Source organism: Cervus elaphus, chromosome 1, assembly GCF_910594005.1.
Source record: "Cervus elaphus chromosome 1, mCerEla1.1, whole genome shotgun sequence".
Classification (NCBI taxonomy): domain Eukaryota; kingdom Metazoa; phylum Chordata; class Mammalia; order Artiodactyla; family Cervidae; genus Cervus; species Cervus elaphus.
This window is the reverse complement of record NC_057815.1, coordinates 63,864,297-63,887,345: the sequence shown is the minus strand read 5'-3', so window position 1 is coordinate 63,887,345 and position 23,049 is coordinate 63,864,297. Positions and strand designations below refer to the sequence as shown.

Sequence of the window (23,049 nt, the reverse complement as noted above, 5' to 3'; positions counted from 1 at the left end):
GTATTATTTACAATATCCAAAAGGTAGAAACAGTCCAATTGCCACCAAAAAATGAATAAACAAAATGTGATATATACATTGAATGGAATATTTTGTTGTTGTTCAGTCACTAAGTTGTGTCTGACTCTTTGTAACCCCATGGACTGCAGCTCCCCAGGTTTCTCTGCCCTTCACTATCTACCAGAATTTGCTCTGACTCATATCCATTGAGTCAGTGACACCATCCAACCATCTCGTCCTCTGTCACCCCCTTCTCCTCCTGCCCTCAATCTTTCCCAACATCAGGGTCTTTTCCAATGAGTTGGCTCTTCTCATCAGGTGGCCAAAATGGTGATTCAGCATCAGTCCTTTCAATGAATATTCAGGGTTGATTTCCTTTAGGACTGACTGATTTGATCTCCTTGCTAACCAAGGTATTCTCAAGAGTCTTTTCCAGCACTACAGTTCAAAAGCATAAATTCTTTGGCTCTCAGCCTTATTTATGGTCCATCTCTCACATCCATACATAACTACTGGAAAAAAACATAGTTTTGACTATATAGACCTTTGTTGGCAAAATGATAACTCTGCTTTTTAATGTGCTGTTTAGGTTTGTCATGACTTTCCTTCCAAGGAGCAAGCTTTAATTTAATGGATGCAGTCATCATCTGCAGTGATTTTCAAGTCCAAGAAAATAAAATCTGTCATTACTTCTACTTTTTCTCCTTCTATTTGTCATGAAGTGATGGCATGGTATGCCATGAACTTAGTATTTTGAATGCTGAGTTTTAAGGCAGCTATGTCACTCTCCTCTTACACCATCATCAAGAGGCTCTTTAGTTCCTCTTCACTTTCTGCCATTAGAGTGGTATCATCTGCATATCTGAGGTTGTTGATATTTCTCCCAGCAGTCCTGATTCCAGCTTGTGATTCATCCAGCTTGGCATTTTTTTTTTTTAATTCCTTTATGGATCATTGCTTTGCTGTGGCGAAGACTCTTGCCTAACTCAATGAAGCTATGAGCCATGCCATGCAAGGCCACGCAAAATGTATTATTATGGGAAAATGGTCACGTGTAAAAAAGCTTGCAAGTTTCTCACAAAGCTAAATATAGTTTTACCATATGGTCCATCAATTATATCCCCAGGAATTTATCCAACTGGCTTGAAAACTATGTCCAAACAAAAACCTACATGTGGATATTTATACCAAATATATTCATAATTGCCAATAACTGGCAGCAATCAAGATGACATTCAAAAGATAAATGAATATCCAAACTGATACATCTATTGAACATAATATAATTGATATTATTCAGCATTATCAAGAAATAAGATATCAAGACATAAAAAGACATTGATGAATCTTAGATGTATATCCCTAAGTGAAAGAAGCCAATCTGAAAAAGCTTCATATGGTGTGACTCTAAAGAATATTCTAGAAAAAGAAAAACTGTAGATACAGCAAACATATCCATGGCTACCAGGAGAAGGAGTGAAGAGATGTTGAACATGTGAAGAACATGGGAATTTTCAAGTTAGTGAAACTATGCTATATGATAGTGTAATTGTGAATGTTTGATGCTACACATTTGAAAAACACATGAAATTTTACAACACAAAAGATGACTTAAGTATGCAAATTAGAAAATCATTTAGGAGTTCAGAGGATCCCATGATGAAATGCAAAATCTAACAGACACAATGTACTACAAATGTAGGTTAAAACTTCACTAAAGTTGGTGGAGGAAAGTGTATCAACCTAAATAACTTTGGACATGAGTGGAGTCTATGAGACTAAAGGCAGAAAGGACTGTATGTATACATAAGTGCTGTACTTTAGCAGATACATTTTCACCCACAGGGTTATAGGTTAATAATTCTATGGTATTTACATGCAAATGCTGCTATTGAGCAATTATTCAAATGGATGGCATGTGGTGGGATCCAGGTTTCTCATTGTTAGAGTGGTATTTTATAGATAAGCATGAGTGGATACTAGAATAATTCATTTGGTAATGAACTGGAGTTAAAGACATCACAATGATATATTCAAATACATGATAGATGTGTAGATCTTTATAGATATGTATTCAATATAACATGCACAGGTTAATATATACATATATATTTCCTTGCTCTGTCAACTGAGAGGGTCTTAAAGCAATGACATCCTAGTAGTAAAGCAAACCTAGCCTTTTCTAACACCGTTATCAAAGTTAAAAAACCAGTGATACTTAGAGAAATATCATATTCTAAGTTTGGGGTAGGTGATATGCAAGATAAGTATTATAGCATGATGTGGCACCAGAAAGTAAGGAAGTTTGCCCCCTTCCCCCTCTGCCCCAAATAAGAACCTACAATTATAGGGGTATGTCAAACGGACATAGTAGTCAACTGAAAGAGTTTCCAATAGCCACAGCTAAAAAATGTGAGAATATAAAGTAATACTGAGTATAACCTACAGTATAAATATGATTCCATATTGATATAAATAAATGATTGAATACATAATCAAATGGGAGAAATAGATATCTCTCTTATAAAAAAAAAAAAAGTCCCAAACAATATATGTGGATACTCTGTCCTCAAGGAAGAGGAGTATTACACCTCACTTAAAGGTTCCACATTACTTCCAGAGAGTAATTTTCTTCCACAGAGCAAACCTGGAAATGGGGGAGAAAAGAGATCCTGACAAACACTGCCTCAGATGGTAAAGCCATGGGGATAGTAAGTACCCTTGATATATTCTGGTATAATATTTTACCTCACTGATTTTCCTCCCCAAATCTCATAAGTATAGTCTAATCATGAGGAAAGTGTCAGACTAGTCTCAATTGAGGAACATTTTACAAAAATCTGGCCAGTACTTCTGAAACCAACAAAGTCATCAAAACCAAGAGAAGCCTGAGACACTCTCACGGCCAGGAGAACCCTAAGAGATCTAACTAGACAAAACTAGTAAATGTAATTTGGTATCCTGGTTGGGATCCTATAAGCGAAAAAGGACATTAGGTAAAGCTAAGGAAATATAAATAATATTTGAACTTCAATAACATATGAACTTTGGTTCGTATGAGTTCATTAACCATAACAAATAACCATACTAAAGTACAATATTATTGATGGGGGGAATTATGAATGGGTCATTTGAGAGAGCTGTTTACTGCATCTGCATTTTTCTTTACAACTGTTCTATTTCTTTAAGTTAATTTAAAACTTTTAAAATAGTTTATAGAAAATCAATTAGTCTAAATTACCTTTCGGACCTTCAAGAGGTAAACAAGACATGATCTGTGAGAGATAAAGACTTTTAATATACTGTTGATATTATGAAAGATGACAATTGACAATGGAAAAAAACAAAAAAAAGATGAATATCCTGAGTAGAGACTCCAGAAATACAGAGATTTATTAGATTTATTTGTCATATGATAGTGCTGACATTGCAGATCTCAGTGTCAGTCTCCAAAATCCATGAATTCCAATAAGCTTTCTAAAATCTTCTGTTTCTGCAACCAAAAACCTGAGGTTTTCAGGTAAGTTAAGGCTGTAAGGGGATTCCCAGGTGGTTCACTGGTAAGGAATCTGCCTGCCAATGCTAGAGAACACAGGAAACACAGGTTTGATCCCTGGACCAGGAGAAAATGGCAATCCATTCCAGTATTCTTTTGGGAAAATCCCATGGACTGAAGAGTCTGGAGGGCTACAGTCTGTGGTGTTGCAAAGAGTCTGACATGACTGAGTAACTGGGCATGCACACAAGGAAGTAGGGACAAAGATTTGTCAGACCGCCTACTTTCCCAGCTTAGATGCATAACTAAGGCAAGAAAGGACATGCAGCTTTTACTCAGTATTAATTCTGATGTTCTAAAAGCCATTTGTTTGACCCAGTGATTTTTTCATTATTGGCAATAAGTCTAGGCAAGGGATATGATGACATTTATTGACTCCCCTATAATTCCAGGTTTGAACTCTAGGAGAGATCTTCATGGCAACTCCAATGAGTATGAGCTTCCACAGAATATCACAACTTGAGAATATTAAGTATTAACTAAGTAGCTTAACACATAGTTACAAACTTCTTACTATATATCAGGAAATGTTTTAAGTGTCACACAAGAATCAGCTCTTTTAGTCTTCACAGCAATATTTGTACTTGGTATTATTCTGCTCATTATAGAGAAGAAAATGGAGACACAGAGTTTAAAATTCTTACCTAAACTCTTATGCCTATTGAGTAAGGGAGATGAGATTCAAATCCATACAATCTGTCTCAAAGTCCATCCATTTAGCTAATTTCTTATATAACATATTTCTTTCCTTAGACCTCTGCCTTTCTATCATTAAATTTAACCCTATCTTATTTACTGTTAATAAGAATAATAAAGAATAAAGTATTTGTGTTTGAAACAACTGGTCATTGTTTTATTATATTATCATTCCCATTTAAGTTCTAACATATACCTCATGAAGTGATAGCTACTAGCTGAGCTTCAGTTTTTTGAGATTATATTTAAGGTTGAATTGTGCTTAGCATTGGGGTGTGAGAGTCAAATAAGTGGAAAGTGAGCCTTCCTCAAAGTGTCTCCTACTTAGAGATAAGACAATTCATCAGTAGTCACCTCAAGCTTGGGAATCAGCATCCAGATACAGGACTTTTTTTTTTTTTTTAAATCATCAATGATGCTAGACTTCATATTTATGAAGCATCTAGCTCTGTACCTCTGGACACTTCTGTTCTCCAGAGAGCACTAATGTTTGGAGACACTCCATTTTAAAGGCATTGTTTACAGTATAAATCTCCCATTGCAGTCAGAGTGCGTGAAATGGAAACATTCTGGAGCAGCTGAACTAGCTAATTCAGAAAGCTTTGCTGGTAAGTCTGGCCTTGGGCCAGAAAGGATGCTCTAAGACAGGAACCATTTTATTATGGTCATTTCATTGAGATCTAAGATGAGCCAAAATAGATGACAGAAATGTAGAAAAAAGGAAAGCTAATTGAATATAGAAGGTATCACCCCAAAATGTAACAAGATGATAATTTGCATAGATTTGGAGCTGTACTCCAACAAAGATTTTATTAAAACATCATTCTTAAATATTTGGATAAGTGATGCATATGTGCATATGCAAATACATTCACAATTTCCTGTATTGTCTTTCTCTAAGTCTTTGTCATTTATCTCACTTTTTCCTTTGCTGTTGTGGTTGTATCTTCACCTTCAATATTGTCTCCCTTGCTTTCTCTTAGCATTCTGCAATTATTTTGCAGAACTTAACTTTGTATATTCCTCTAGCCTCCATTCAGCTCTCAAGATAAAAAGACAGGACAATCACAATCTAGTTGACTGAAAAGTTTTGACCTAAATTACCATTCCTCCTATAAACGGAGTAAACAAACAAACAAAATCCACATATCAGTTGGTAGTTTTGCACAATAACTGAAATTCATGGAAGTTTCTGCCTGAGAGCTGGAGAACAAGTAGGGCTCCAAGAATTTCTGAACTTCAAGAGTCTTCAAACAACAGAAAATGTCTCATCTACACAAGTCTATTTATGTTTTTTTCTTATCTGTTCTTTTTTAACAGAGGAGCATGGCCATAGGGAAATAGCTGATGATTATATTTACCACATAACCTGGTAGCTCAGCTGTAAAAAATTCCTCCTGCAATACAGGAGACCCTGGTTTAATTCCTGGGTCGGGAAGATCCCCTAGAGAAGGGTTAGGCTACCCACTCCAGTATTCTTGCCTGGAGAATCCCCATCGACAGAGGAGCCTGGGGGGCTAGTCCATGGGGTCGCAAAGAGTCGGACACGACTGAGCAACTAAGTATACACTCATTCTACCTTCACGTGCTTCTTTAGGAAGGGACCAGTGCACGCTTTTAAGTGCTTAGAAGATGTACATGTAATAAAGCAAAAGATTTCCCACAAGTAACTCCAGTTGAGGAAAGGGATGAAGCACTACAAAACCTGTAAGTATCATAGTTCTGGGTGGAATCAGTGACTATATTTTGTTTTGAGAATTCAAGGAACGGTAAAGGGCATATAAAGTCAGGGTTATGAGATATTGAATTACATACCATTTTACTAAATGCACACATATTTTTAACACATTCTAACTCATAAATGCTTATGTACATTATCTTATTTTGCAGCAGTTCCAAATGACAAAAACATTGAATCAGAATAACTTGAGGAGCTTCACTGAAATCATGAGGTGCTATACCATACCTGATGATTCAGAGTTTGGACTTAAAACTTGTATTTTTATGTAGTTCTCCACAGGCTGTAAAGTCAGGATGAGAAGCCACTGCTGTGTAATCCCTCTTTCAGTGTACTTATAGGAAACGTAGAGAGCTTTGGCCTGCCGGGTCCAGCCCCGGCGGGGTCCAGGGGTTCCCTTCGGACGAGAGGCGTCAGCAAAGAAAAGGAAGCGAGTCAAGTCTTGGTTGAGTGCAGAATCAAGACTACTTTATTCTTTTACATCAGTGCTTATATACCCTAAAACCAATAATCCTTTAAAGGGGTTTAAGGAGGGGGGATTGATAAGATTGTACCAGGTGCATAATCATGGGTTACATCATAAATAACTTTCCAGAACAGTCAATCCCTACACATAACTTTTAAACAATAATGGCAGTAGCTAGTCAACTGTGAAAAGCCATCTACAAACCTTATCTTGGGAAGCTCAGCCCCGGGTGGCCTTTGTGGTTTCATAGGTAGCGTGATATTTGACTTTTGACCTCTCCCCCCTACATTGACAAAGGTAAAATTTACATTATGTTTATTTTGCTATCCATCTAAATCCCTTTGTATACTTCTTTTGTTATTTACTCTTATCTCTGTGTCTGCTTCTAGTATGCCCCCAGGCACATTACAGACAGGGGGCAGGGAGGTAAGGGGCAAGCTCTGGTATGTAATCCTAAGGGTCAGAGGTCTCATGAATTCCCTCCTGATCACACCCTAAGGAATCTTTTCAATCTGTAATGGACTCTTTATCTACTTTTGCTTATGGGATAGATAGGCCTGTTGCTAGCAGATTTGGTTTTGTGCTAGAAGGGTTTTTGTGCAATTATGAGCATTTCAGATTCTAAATTGGCAATCATAATTGCAACAAAGCCAGAAGAGGCAGGATATTCTGTGTAATATTTTCCTTACCTCTGGCCTGTTTATCGGGACCCATGTGCCCCTAGGGACTGTGTTGCTGCCATGCAAAGGTTTCAAGGAAGGATTTTAGGTAAGAGTCAGACTAGTTTTTAGGGAACATAGGAGAACTCCAAGCATCAGAAGATGAAAGGACAAAGGCCTGGGAGTGGATGGTGGGGCGGTCCCGAGAAACCCCCGGAGGTCCGGACGCCTTTGCGTGCCAGGTCCTTGAACCCAAACCTTGTCACAGGCAGGGTTTCTCTCACTGGCTCCGGACATTGGCCTACTTCCTGACTACCTTAATCTCTGACATCTTTAAGGAGCAGTTCAACTGTTGTACATTAACTGCCTGGCAGAGTGCAGCCCAATGTGAGCAACTGATACAGCTTTGAAATCTCCTCCTTTCAATTTCTAAGCACAGTGCTAAGTAAATATTTGCCAGAATACATGACAACGGTATGTTGTACCGTCACATGACAAGTGACGGTAACATTGTACACTAAAGAAATGTGACAGGTATTTTTGAAGGGTAGTCACAATCTGACATAGAGAAGTGAGATAAAGTGTAGGCATGAAAGAAGAGGGAAAAGGATGAAGAAAATAGTGATCCAGACTTCTGTGTGATCCAGAAAATCCAAATGCTATGCTCTTCTCAACTATGATACTTTAATACTGAAACTTCCCTCTCCTATATTAAAAATCCCATCACCTTGACTCTCTTTCCAATTTAATTTCATATGCTCTACTATTATGTTTTCAGGAATATGTCTTAAATATCACTTTGAATAAGTACTTAAGAAGCTGCATGCTGCTGGGAACCAAGATCTTACAATTTTCATCATTGTCTCTTCTGTTATTTTCAACAATCAATTATAAAATCTAATGGTGAGGCCAAGTCAACTCTGTCAACTATATAACCATGAGTCTGCATTTCCTACATTCAGTACAGTCTACCCAAACTACAATGGTGGTGTTTCTGATGAAAGAGATATAGGAGTTGATTGAGTGGCTTTCTCTACTGGGTTTGGTACTTCTAAAAAGATTTTGTGCAAGTTCTATCTTCACAGGTTGTGGCAATTAACTATGAGATGGTAATTGCCTAGGATAAAAGGAAAATGTACCTGTTACAATCCCAAAGAAACCATTTTATTATTGTTTTAATTTTTAAGCTATAATTGAACTTCCTTAAGAGGAGTAACGATGCTTAATTTATCTCTGCACACGAAATATCTGGCCATTTGCCTGATAAGCTATTGATCTTTGATAAAAGTGTCATTAAATTAAATTAAGTTATTACACTAAAAATATAAAAGTATAAAATTAAATTAATCATTAAAATTATTGAAGAGATTAATGAAAATAAATGTAATGTCTGATAAGCTACATAAAAATTAAACAAGAATGATGCATTTTAGTTTTCATAAAGGTCACACAATTATGTCATGATGGGCTTGGTGACTAGAAAAGACCACACATATTTTTGCATAATTCTGTAGGAAATCCATATAACTGGACAAGAAGTGTTGGAGCCTCTCAATGAATGAGACATCCGGTATGAAATATGCAGCTGTCACAGTGCCAGAGAAGCATGGTCCCTCCTAATGACACACAGTTCCACCCCTACTTTTTTCTCCTACTGGGAATTCCAGGGCTAGAAGATGTGCATATGTGGATTGGTTTTCCATTTTGTATTGTATATATGACTGCTCTACTGGGAAATATTACAACTCTTTATGTGATTCAGACTGAACACAGTCTCCATCAGCCCATGTTCTACTTCCTGGCCATTCTGTCATCTATTGACCTGGGCCTGTCCACATCCACCATCCCCAAGATGCTTGGCATCTTCTGGTTCAACCTGAGAGAAATCTCCTTTGAAGGCTGCCTCGTCCAGATGTTCTTCATCCACCTATGCACTGGTATGGAGTCGGCTGTGCTTGTGGCCATGGCCTATGATCGCTATGTGGCCATCTGTAACCCTCTTCACTACACACTGGTGCTGACAAACAAGGCGGTGTTAGTGATAGCATTGGTCATCCTTCTGAGACCCTTAGCTATCGCGATTCCCTTTGTTCTGCTCATCCTGAGGTTACCCTTCTGTGGGCACCAAATCATCCACCACACATACTGTGAGCACATGGGTATTGCCCGCCTGTCCTGTGCCAGCATAAAGGTCAACATCATCTATGGCTTATGTGCTATCTCTATCTTGGTGTTTGACATCATAGCCATTGTCGTCTCCTATGTCCGTATCCTGCGTGCTGTCTTCCGCCTACCTTCTAGGAGTGCCCGGTTAAAGGCGCTCAGCACATGTGGCTCCCATGTCTGTGTCATATTGGCCTTCTATACTCCAGCATTCTTCTCCTTCATGACCCATCGTTTTGGCCGAAATGTTCCTCAATACATCCACATTCTTCTTGCTAACTTTTATGTTGTCATCCCACCTGCTCTAAATCCTGTTATTTATGGGGTGAGAACCAAGCAGATAAGAGAAAGGGTAATTAGAACTTTCAGAAACAGATTATGAAATTTGCTCTTCAGAGATGAAGAGGCTTGAGTAGGAGAAAACAAAACTTCATCTCTCTGCAGATGATTGAAATAGTACAATGTCAGGGGAAGACGATATTCTATGTATAGATTTACAAAGCATTTCACTCATTTTAGAAACAAAAGAGACAATAATAAATATTTAATATATGCATAGATATAATCACATACAAATGTAAACAACTGCATAAGTAAAAGAGAATTTACATGCAAAAAGCACATGAGGTTGGCAAAAATTGACTAATAATATAATAACACTCACATACACATATTATGAGCCATACTTCATAACTTTTTAAGTATTAACTCCTTGAATTCTTGTAGCTATGATAAGAAGTAGCTACTAATTATTCCCTTTCTATAGCTCAGGAAATGGGAATAATAATTTGGGATGAAGAAGAGTGTATATAGAGGAGGTAACTGGAGAAATCCATCTATCTGAAAAGACAGAAGGGTTAAGCATGGGGAGGTAGCTGTGTTTTAAACAGGACAAAAACTCAAATTTTTCTACCAGAGAAAATATTATCCCAAACTAATCAAGGTAGACTTTGAGGAAAAGGTGCAAAGGCAACTTTTTTTTGTAGTTTTCTTGTTTGTTTTTTCTTGACCCATGTCAGGATAAGATCAAGCCCTCACAGTTTGGCTTGAATGACAAAGTCTGAAAGTAAGAATGAGCAGTGGAGGGAAGACGAATACTTTAATAAAACTAGTTTTTACAGCTAGTGAAACAGAACATAAAAATATTAAGCTAAATGTTTATGTATTCAATAAATAAAAAGCACATATGCCCTCAGACTTTCCTTTACCAGTAGTTTTAGCAAAATATTCAATAAGCCTGTGAAAATGAAAGCACCAACATAATATGGTAGATCTATACATTAGTAGAAGTGGTATGTGCCATGCTGTGTGCTGTGCTCCGTCACTCAGTTGTGTCCAAAACTTTTTGTGAGCTCATGAACTACAGCCCACCTACCTCCTCTGTCCATGGGATTTTCCAGGCAAGAATACTGGAGCAGGTTGCTATTCCCTTCTTTAGGGGATATTCTGACCCAGGGATCTAACCTGCATCTCCTGTATCTCCTGTACTGGCAGGTGGATTCTTTACCACTGAGCCACCTGGGAAGCCAGAGTGGCCTATGAACAAGTAATTCAACAAGCACCAAGAAAAAAAACACATGCAATAATAATATTATACATTGACATTAATATTATATTGGAGAAATAGCATTTTCAAAATTGGAATAGAAACTGCCTTATTCCTCAACTCAGTAAACAAAAATATATAACATGAATGTATTCAAAAACTGTGGGACAAAAATAAGTATATAGGTTTTACATGTAAATAAGTGTAGGACACAACTAGTAAGAAAAATTGATTTCTTATATAAGGTACAGACAGGGAAAAGTACCCCCCATTTCCATATGACAAAAGAATCATAAAAAAAAAAAATTATGAAACACGAGGTAATAAAACCACTAATAATGGAATTTAACATTTCTTGAACAATCACAATGTTATAGAAACTATATTTGGTTCTATAGGTAGTTCAAGTTTTAAAAGTAAGTAGATATTTAGGAGTGAAGTGACTTACACATAGCCACACAATTATCATGTAACAGAATTTTAAATTTAGTTTCAGTACAGTTTCTTTAGCTTCTCTCCTATGACTTAATATAGAAATAGATGATGACACTACAGACAAACAAAAGCTAAGTAAACATATAGGTGTCGAGAGCAAGATGGCAGAGGAGTAGGTGGACATGGAGTACATCTCTCTCCATGGATACGTAAGGAATACACCTTCAGACACAGAAGTGAATGCAGAACACCAGCTGAGAGCAGACAGGAGGACCTGACCTGTAGAAAAGAATATATAGAATCATGGAAAACTCAGTAGGATGAAGGAACCAGGGGGAAAAACAGTGTAAGCAGGACTGGACCTGCCCTCCGTGTATGGGGGAACTGAAGCAGGGGTCCAATCCCCACATTGTGGCAATTGTCTGAATCAGAGGAGAAACATTTAAGGCTGAGAGTGAACCAGCTGATCTGTGGCAGCCTAAATGGAATGAGAATCCGAGAGTTCTTGCCACAGCCATACAAACCCCAGATAGGCAAGCGAGTCCCCTAGATGGTGCAGTCACTGGGAGTTGGAGTTTAGGGATTGTGGAGTAATCCCAGGGCGAGGGTTGCTGTTAGCTGTGAAGAGACAGAGCAAGGGGATGTCAGGGAGGAGACTGTGGTGGGAAATGCCTGTGGAGGAAAGCCAGGCAGCCATGGGAGCAAGGCGATACTGCTGAGTCATACGGAGGGGTGGTGCCATCACCATAGCCTCCCTCTCCCCACACGTCAGCATTGGCAGCTGAACAATAGAGAGGCTGGCCCATCAAACACCTGACTGCACTGAACTACAGAGTAGGACCCCACCCAGGGGCCCCTTTATGTGCCTGAAGTGCAGATCTAAAGAGTAGGACCTCAGTGAGGGGGGCCCCTCTATGTGCCTGATGTGCCAAACAACAGAGAAGGACCCCAGGCAAGGGAGACCTCTAAGTGCCTAAACAGGCGGAGCTATAAAGACTGGCCAAAGAGGCCTTCTGATCACTAGACACAAGAGGCTCAAAAAAAGACTCTGATAAGGCCATAACTCCTGCGGCAGAGGCAGTCCGTGTGCCTGCACACTTGGCACCATCAGGGTCCCTGCAAGCCAAGCAGCTATGCCACCTTCACGGTCAACCCTCACTGGGGCAGAGCTACCACAGGCAAGAAAAAAATATCTTGCGTCTATGCACATAGGGTTGCTTCAGTCGTGTCCAACTCTTTGCAACCCTGTTCCTTGAGGCCTGCCAGGCTTCTCTGTCAGGGGGGTTCTCCAGGCAAGAATACTGGAGTGCATTGGCCAGTACTGGTTGCCATACCCTTCTAGAGCACTATGCTTCCTGCTGCCCTAGCTGCCAACTCCCCTAGCTGCCAACCTGGTGCTGTCAGAACCCCTGCAACCCAAGCAGCTGCACCACCTCCACACCTGACCCTCACCCAAGTCCTCCAGCACAGCCTCAGGAGCAAACCCCAGTGGATAACCCACATGCAGAGGTGGAAATAGACCACAGTTAAAACCCAGAGGCAGTGTGGCTAAGGAAGAAGACCCAAAACCTTCCCACTGGCTGTACAAACCTCAGATTAAATCCACATGATCAACTAGGCAGACTCCGTGTCCAAGGAAAATATAAAAGGACACTGAGGGCTCCCACAAAAGAAAACACACTAGTTCTGATAGCTGTGGACATTGGAGGCAGGAACACACAGGAATAGGACCAGATTAGAATCTGAGCTGCACCCACAGCAGGTACAGAGATCAGCACAGTGTTGGAGGGCATCCTAGGGAGGTGAGCTGGACTGTGACTCCCAGCGAGGGAAAGGACTCTGACAGGGACTCAAGAACAACATTTATTATCCTTATGTTTTGACTTGTTCTGTATATTCCTGTGGGTTTTTTTTCTTTTTCTTCCCCCTCTGTTTTAGCTGTTGATTTTATTGGCATTATGAAATCTAATTAATTTCTGAGTTTTTTTCCCCCAGTCTCATTTTTTATTGTTGTTATCAACCTTTAGCCCTAAGTTGGGCTTTTGCAGTTCTGTGGAACTGTTCTTTGTTGTTTTTTTCTTTTATCTTTTCTTTTCTAAATTTTACCTCTTAATTTTTTAAAACCTATTATTATTTTTTCTACATTTATCCTTTGGTTTGCTTTCTGTACAGTTATTTTCCCCTTGTAGTTAATCTTTAAAGTATACAAATCTTCTTTACCTACATCTATTTAACTTTGCATGTCTATTCTTTTATCTTCACTTTCTTTCCTTTCCTCTCAACATATTTGTTAGTTTTGTTTTCATTTTCATTGCTTTATTCCCCACTTGGCACCTTGCTTTAGTTTTGTTTTCCAATTTATGCTTTACTTAGTTTTGTTCTTAACTGGTAAATATGATTTTTGATTTCCTTTGTTTGCTGAATCAATATACTGTATTTTATTTTTGTTGGACTGTTTGGACTTCACTCAAGAGTGTAAATGTATATTTGTATACTCCATTATTTTAATTATTATTTACCTGATTTTGTAACTGCCATTTGTCTGAGGTTCCTCTTTGGTTTCTCATTTTTGGGTATTTGTTTTATTCTCACTTAATGTCATAACAAACCACTTGTGGAATCTTTGTTCCTGATCAGAGATCAAGCTCTGAGTCTTTGGAGTGGGAGCACTGACTCCAAGACCCTAGATTACCAGAGAACTAACCCTAGGGAGTATCAAATAGTGAGAACTCACACAAAGGAAGCAACGTGAATACAAGACTGGGCATCACACAACCACCAGTAGCACCCTTTGCAGGACGCCTTATCTAAACAACAAGAAAAACAAAAATACAAACCCAATCATAAGCAGACAGGATTACCATCTCACTCAGCCTTGCCCATCACAGGAAAAACAAAAACAAACAAACAAAAAACCTTAGCACAAATCTCACCATATACAAAGCTTACACAAACAACTGGACCAACCTCAGGAGGGCAGAAACCAAAAGAAAGAAAGAATTCAACTTTGAAGACTGAGAAAAGTTGACCACAAACACAATAACTTAAAAAAATAATGAAAAGGCGAGCAATACTACACAAATGAAGGAACAAACTAGAAACACAGAAGTCCAAGTAAATTAAGAGGAAACAGGCAAACTACCTGAAAAAGAATTCAGAATAATGATAGTAAATATGATTAAAAAACCCTTGAAAACAGAATGGAGGAACTGCAAGAATCAATTAACAAAGAACTAGAAAAATTAAAGAATAAACATACAGAGACAAACAACACTATTACTGAAATTAAAAATACTCTAGAAGGAATCAATAGCAGAATATATGAAGCAGAAGAACAAATCCATAGGCTGGAAGATAAAATGGTGGAAATAAATTCTGAAGAGCAGAATAGAATAAAAAGAATGAAAAGAACTGAGGATAGTCTCAGAGACCTCAGGGACAATATCAAATGCACCAACATTCGAATTATAGGGGCCCCAGAAGAAGAAGAAGAATAAAAGAATGAGTATGAGAAAATTTTTGAAAAGATTACAGTTCAAAATCTCTCCAACATGGAAAAGGAAATAGTCCATCAAGTCCAAGAGGCACAAAGAGTCCCATAAAGGATAAACTCAAGGAGAAACATGCCAAGACACATACTAATCAACCTAACAAAGACTAAACACAAAGAAAGAATATTAAAAACAGCAAGGGAAAAGCAACAAGTAACATACAAGGAAAACCCCATCTCTTTAACAGCTGATCTTTCAGGAGAAACTCTGCAGGCCAGAAGGGAATGACAGGATATATTTAAAGTACTGAAAGGGAAAAATCTACAACCAAGATTACTGTACCCAGCAAGGATCTCATTCAAAATTGATGGAGAAATAAAAAGTTTTTCACACAAGCAAAAGTTAAGAGAATTCATTACCACCAAACCAGCTTTACGACAAATGTTAAAGGGACTTATATACTCAAGACATACAAGAGAAGAGAAAGATCTACAAAATCAACCCCAAATAATTAAGAAAATGGCCACAGGAACATATATACCAATAATTACTTTAAGTGTAACTTATATTAAATGCTTCAACCAAAAGACACAGACTGGCTGCTGCTGCTGCTGCTGCTGCTAAGCCGTGTCTGACTCTGTGCGACCCCATAGATGACAGCTCACCGGGCTCCTCTGTTCTTGGGATTCTCCAGGCAAGAATACTAGAGAGGGTTGCCATTTCCTTCTCCAATGCATGCATGCATGCTAAGTCACTTCAGTCGTGTCCAACCCTTTGTGACCCTATGGACAGCGGCCCACCAGACTCCTCTGTCTGCAGGATTCTCTAGGCAAGAATACTGGATTGGGTTGCCATTTCCTCCAACAGACTGGCTGAATGGATACAAAAACAAGGCTCATATATATGCTGTCTACAAGAAACCCACTTCAGACCTAAAGACACATATAGACTTAAAGTGAGAGGATGGAAAATTTATATTTCATGCAAACAGGAAGCAAGAGAAAGCTGGAGTTGCAATCCTCATACCAGACAAAATAGACATTAAAAATATTACAAGAGATAACAAAGGATACTACATAATGATCAAGGGATCAATCCAAGAGGAAGATAATAACAAGTGTAAATATCTATGCATCCAACATAGAAGAACCCAATACATAAGATAAACACTAACAGACATAAAAGGAGACATTGACAGTAACCCAATAATAGTAGGAGACTTTAACACCCCACTCACATCAATGGATAGATCACCAAAACAGAAAATTAATAAGGAAATACAAGTCTTAAATGATACATTAGATGAAATGGATCTCATTGATATCTTCAGGACATTCCATCCAAATGCAGAAGAATACACCTTCTTCTCAAGTGCATATGTAACATTCTCCAGGATAGACTACATGTTGGGTCACAAATCAAGTCTCAGTAAATTTAAGAAAATTGAAATATCAAGCATCTTCCCTGACCACAACGCTGAGATTAGACATCAATTACAAGGAAAAATCTGTTAAACACACACACACACACACACACACACACACACACACACACGGAGGTTAAACAATACATTTGTAAATAACCAACAAATTACTGGAGAAATTAAAAAAAAATTCCAGAAACAAATGACAATGAAAACACAACTCAAAACCTATAGGATGCAGCAAAAGCAGTTCTAAGAGGGAAGTTTATAGCAATAAAATCCTACCTCAAGAAACAAGAGAAACATCAAATAGAAAACCTAACTTTACACCTAAAACAACTGAAAAAAGAACAAAAAGCCACAAAATTAAGGGAAATCATAAAGATCCCAACAGAAATAGATGAAAAAGAAATGAAAGAAACGAGAGTAAAGATTAATAAAACTAAAAGTTGGTTTTTGAGAAGATAAACAAAATTGACAAACCTTTAGCCAGACTCATCAAGAAAAAAAGAGAGAAAAGTCAAATCAACAAAACTAGAAATGAAAATGGAGAGGTTCCAACAGACATTGCAGATATACAATGGAGCATAAGAGACTATCATGAACAACTATATGGCAATAAAATGGAGATCCTGGAAGAAATTGACAGATTCTTAGAAAAGTTCAATCTTCCAAGACTGAACCAGAAAGAAATAGAAATTATGAACAACCCAATTATAAGCGCTGAAATTAAAGTTATGATCAAAAATCTCCCCATAACAAAAGCTCAGGAGCAGATGGCTTCACAGGAGAATTCTATCAAACATTTAGAGAAGAGCTAATACCTATCCTTCTAAAACTCTTTAAAAAAATTGCAGAGGAAGGAACACTTCCAAACTTATTCTATGAGGCCACCATCACTCTGATACCAAAACCAGACAAGACAACACACAAAAGGAAAACTACAGGCCAATATCACTGAAGAACATAGATGCAATGATCCTCAACAAAATTTTAGCAAGCAGAATTCAGCAACACATCAAAAAGCTCATATACCATGATCAAGTTGGGTTTATTCCAGGGATGCAAGGATTCTTCAATACATGCAAATCAATCAATGTGATACACCAATTAAAAAATTGAAAGATAAAAACCATATGATAATCTAAATAAATACAGAAAAAGCCCTTAACAAAATTCAGCACCCATTTATGGTTAAAACTCTTCAAAACATGGGCATAGAAGGAACCTACTTCTACACAGTAAAGGCCATATATGGTAAGCCTATAGCAAACATTATTCTCAATGGTGAAAAACTGAATGCATTCCCCCTAAGATCAGAACAAGACAAGGGAGTCCACTTTCACCACTATTATTCATCATAGTTTTGGAAGTCCTAGCTACAACAATCAGAGAAGAAAAATAAATAAAAGTAATCCAGATTGGAAAAGAAGAAGTAAAGCTCTCACTGTTTGCAGATAATATGATACTATATATAGAAAACCTTAAAGATGGTGTCAAAAAATTACTAGAGCTAATCAGCGAATTTAGCAAAGTTGCAGGACACAACACACAAAATCACTTGCATTTCTATATACTAACAGAAATCACGTGCATTTCTATATATTAACAATGAAAAATCAGAAAGAGAAATTAAGGAATCAGTCCCATTCACCAGTTCAAAAAAAGAAAAAAATATCTAGGAATAAACTTACCTAAGGAGACAAAAGAACTGTACACAGAAAATTATAAGACTCTAATGAGAGGATCATCGAAAAAGCAAGAGAGTTCCAGAAAAACATATATTTCTGTTTATTGACTATGCCAAAGCCTTTGACTGTGTGGATCACAAGAAACTGTGGAAAATTCTGAAAGATGTGGGAATAACAGACCACCTGACCTGCCTCTTGAGAAACCTATATGCAGGTCAGGAAGCAACAGTTAGAACTGAACATGGAACAACAGGCTGGTTCCAAATAGGAAAAGGAATATGTCAAGGCTGTATATTGTCACCCTGCTTGTTTAACTTATATGCAGAGTACATCATGAGAAATGCTGGGCTGGAAGAAGCACAAGCTGGAATCAAGATTGCCAGGAGAAATAGAAATAACCTCAGATATGTAGATGACACCACCCTTAGGGCAGAGAGTTGAAGAGGAACTAAAAAGCCTCTTGATGAAAGTGAAAGAGGAGAGTGAAAAAGTTGGCTTAAAGCTCAACATTCAGAAAACTAAGATCATGGCATCTGGTCCCATCACTTCATGGCAAATAGGTAGGGGAAAAGTGGAAATAGCATCAATCTTTATTTTTTTGGGCTCCAAAATCACTTCAGGTGGTGATTGCAGCCATGAAATTAAAAGACGCTTACTCCTTGGAAGGAAAGTTATGACCAACCTAGATAGCATATTACAAAGCAGAGACATTACTTTGCCAACAAAGGTCCATCTAATCAAGGCTATGGTTTTTCCAGTGGTCATGTATGGATGTGAGAGTTGGACTGTGAAGAAAGCTGAGCACTGAAAAATTGATGCTTTTGAACCATGGTGTTAGAAACGACTCTTGAGAGTCCCTTGGACTGCAAGGAGATCCAACCAGTCCATCCTGAAGGAGATCAGTCCTGGGTGTTCATTGGAAGGACTGATGCTAAAGCTGAAACTCCAGTACTTTGGCCACCTCATGTGAAGAGTTGACTCATTGGAAAAGACCCTGATGCTGGGAGGGATTGGGGGCAGGAGGAGAAGGGGATGACAGAGGATGAGATGGCTGGATGGCATCACCGACTCGATGGGCATGAGTTTGAGTAAACTTCAGGAGCTGGTGATGGACAGGGAGGAGTGCTGCGATTCATGGGGTTGCAAAGAGTCGGACACGACTGAGCGACTGAACTAAACTGAATGAGAGAAATCAAAGATGACATAAACAGATGGAGAGATGATATTCCACATTCCTGGGTAGGAAGAATCAGTATTTTGAAAATGACTATACTTCCAAATACAATGTATAGATTCAATGTAATCCCTATCAAATTACCAATGGAATTTCTCACAGGACTAGGACAAAAAAATTCAAAATCCATACGGAAACACAAAAGGCCCCAAATAGCCAAAGCAGTCTTGAGAAAGAAGAAAGGAGCTGGAGGAATCAATCTTCCTGACATCAGATTATACTACAAAGCTACAGTCATCAAGACAGCATGGTACTGGCACAAAAACAGAAATGTAGACCAATGGAACAAGAAAGAAAGCCCAGAAATAAACCCATGCACCTATGGGTACCTTATTTTTGACAAAGGAGGCAAGAATATGCAATGGGGCAAAGGTAGCCTCTTCAGTAAATGGTGCTGGGAAAACTGGACAGCTACATGTAAAAGAATGAAATTAGAACACTTCCTAACACCATACACAAAGATAAACTCAAAATGGATTAAATACCTAAATGTAAGACAAGAAACTATAAAACTCTTAGAGGAAAACATAAGCAGAACACTAGACATAAAGCAAGATCCTCTATGACTCACCTCCTAGAGTAATGGAAACAAAAACAAAAGTAAACAAGTGGGACCTGATTAAACTTAAAAGCCTTTGCACAGCAAAGGAAACTATAAGCAAAATGAAAAGACAACCCTTGGAATGGGAGAAAATAACAGCAAATGAAACAACTGACAAAGGATTAATTTCCAAAATATACAAGCAGCTCATACAACTCAATACCAGGAAAACAAACAACCCAATCAAAGAGTGGGAAAAAGACCTGATCAGACATTTCTCCAAAGAAGACACACAGATGCCTAGCAAACACATGGAAAGATGCTCAACATCACTCTTTATTAGAGAAATGCAAATCAAAACTACAATGAGATACCACCTCACACAGGTCAGAATGGCCCTCATCAAAAAGTTGACAAGAGATAAATGCTGGAGAGGGTGTGGAGAAAAGGGAACACTCTTGCACTATTGGTGGGAATGTAAATTAATATAGTCTTTATGGAAGACAGCATGGAGATTCCTTAAAAAACTAGGAATGAAACCACCATATGACTCAGCAATCCCACTCCTAGGCATATACCGTGAAGAAACCAGCGTTGAAAAAGGCACAAGTATTCCTTTGCCCATTGCAGCACTATTTACAATAGCATGAACATGGAAGCTACCTAGATGTCCATCGATGGATGAATGGATAAAGAAGTTGTGGTGCATATACACAATGAAATATTATTCAACCATAAAAAGGAACACATTTGAGTCAGTCCTAATGAGGTGGATGAACCTACAGCCTATTTATGCAGAGTGAGGTAAGTCAGAAAGAGAAAGAGAAATATTGTGTTCTAATGCATATATACAGAATCTAGAAAAATGGTACTGAAGAATTTATTTACAGGGCTGCAATGGAGTGAAACAGACATAGCGAATAGACTTATAGGCATGGGGAGAGGAGAGCAGAGGGTGAGATGTATGGAAAGAGTAACATGAAAACTTACATTACCATATGTAAAATAGATAGCCAATGGGAATTTTCTGTATGAACAGGAAACTCAAAAAGGGACTCTGTATCAATGTGGGTGGGGAGGGGGATGGAGAGAGATGGGAGGGAGGTTCAAAAGGGAGGGGATATATGTATACCCCTGGCTGATTCATGTTGAGGTTTGACAGAAAACAACAAAATTCTGTAAAGCAATTATCCTTCAATTAAAAAAAAAAAATTTAGCTGTCAATATGTTTTGCAACTTGAAATTATATAAAATAATGAGCATGTGTGCATGCGTACTAAGTCACTTCAGTCGTTTAGGACTCTTTGCAACCCCATGAACTGCCAGGCTCCTCTGTCCGTGAGATTCTCCAGGCATTGGGATCTTCCCAATACAGGGATCAAACTGGATCTCTTATGTCCCCTGTATTGTCCAACAGGTTCTTTACCACTAGTGCCACCTGCATAGCTGTTAATTCTGAAATGTAAGTGAAAGAAGGGAATATTATATATTCACATGTATATATAATGTGTATATATTCACATATATACACATGTATATATATATACACACCCATATATATATATATATATATATATATTAAGATATATGCAATGAAGATAAACTACATTCAAAAATATTCTGGACAAAATACAAAAGGAGTTAGTTCTTGACTGCCTAGATTGAGGTTTAAACCAAAATGGTTCAGGGTCAAAGCTTGAGTCGGCACTAGATGCTCTCAGTCCCTGAAGAGGTGGACACAGAATGTCCTTCTCAGGGGAGACACAACCTTTGTATAAAGTGTTCCTCTTAGGGACCGTGGGCAAGAAGGCCAGCCTGACACACAGGAGGAGGCAGCACATTTCCTTGGGAAGGTAGCCCAGGTCATACTTTATACTTGTGTGTATGAGGGGTCTTTCATAAAATGGCTCAGACTGGTGGGGCAGCTTAGCATTGTAGACATTGAGGAGAGTTTCTAGAGGTCACATCAGGTAGAATCACTTGCAGATATATCACAATATGACATGCCAGGCCACCTTTATTTCAGTTACTGCTACAGAGAGGGAGCATCCAGACACAGTGTTCTGTACTTTCCCTGCAGATATGGGCCTGGGTAAGTGATTAGAGTCCAGAACCATGGAAATCAAAGTGATAGTCAGTAGAGTGACCTCTGAAGTAGTTGCTGTATCATATGGATTGTAAGGCCTTAGGGATGACCTTTGCACTCTGAGCTACAAAACAGGGATGTTAATATTTGCTTTCTCTGTGTATTAACCCACATTCAAGAATCAGATTCTGTAAAGGCGACAGTGCTTTCCACAGTTTGTGTGATAAAACATGAGTTGGCTGACAGCATCCAATTTTGTTTTGAGTTGAATCTAACTCACATATTCTATATTTTAAAATGAAAAGCAAGTACTTGTAAATTTATCCCAGGTAGAAAGTCTTTCAAAATGAATATCAATAAAGGAGTATTAAAAGTTTTGTCATTTGTTTCCTAAGTGCAATGTATACCTGAGATATTATAAAGATGCTTTAAAACACAGCTCCTTATCTAATTAGATGAAAAAATTAATTTTCAACCTAAAATGAATGGTGGGGTTCAGTTAACATATTCTCTCAGAAGGGGCCATGTGTATACTGTTTGTAAGCTATTGTATTTTATTAAAAAATCAAACAGTAGCACTGAGTCATATTCATGGATAATAATGTCAGATTATTTCAACCAATGTTACTAAGGGGCCAGTGTTAAGGCGTGTTTATGTTTCACATATACAACATCTTATTTTATTAACACAAGAGCCACTTGAAGTTGATACTATTATTATCTCAGACTAGACAGTTAAAATAAAGCTCAGGGAATGATTTTCCTAAGGTCATCAGAGTATAGGAGAGTGAAAACTTAAAACCATGTTTTGTTGGGTTAAAACGGAGTGTTCCCAACACCAATTGATTTTTAATCAACCACAATAGGCAGAATATTTAGACTTAATATAGGCTGTTTCTTTAGTTTATGTTCTTTGACTTTAATTGTTTAATATTATTGTTAGATTTTAGGATTTTTAGCTCTTAGCAGTAACTGAGTGAAATAAATGATTCTATCTTTAAAATAAGCTCCAAAATTGAATGTTTTATTAATTCAAATTATACTGTAACCTGCAGTACAAAATGACTAGGTTTATATTTATGCTTTTTAATATGAATCATTTTAAACATATATAATCAATAGACACACATAATACTCTTATCAGCAATTTCAAGAACTATATATTGAATTTTCCTTCAGATCTGAATTTGATTTTTTAAAGTAAAATTTACACACATTTACATGTGCATACTTTATCTGTATATTTTTAACAAAGGTAATTGTATATCCATTTATACCCTACATTCTTATAAATGATTTTTCTATCATGTCAAAAATCTTCTTT

At 37.8% G+C, this 23,049-nt stretch overlaps 1 protein-coding gene across 1 annotated transcript; it reads left to right on the top strand.

Annotated features, from left to right (window-relative positions):
• The first annotated feature begins 8,721 nt into the window (after nucleotides 1–8,721).
• LOC122701721 (olfactory receptor 52E1-like) lies at nucleotides 8,722–9,660 on the top strand. Its single transcript, XM_043915011.1, has one exon. The coding sequence runs from the start codon at nucleotides 8,722–8,724 to the stop codon at nucleotides 9,658–9,660; it is 939 nt and encodes a 312-aa protein (XP_043770946.1).
• The last annotated feature ends 13,389 nt before the right edge of the window (nucleotides 9,661–23,049 follow it).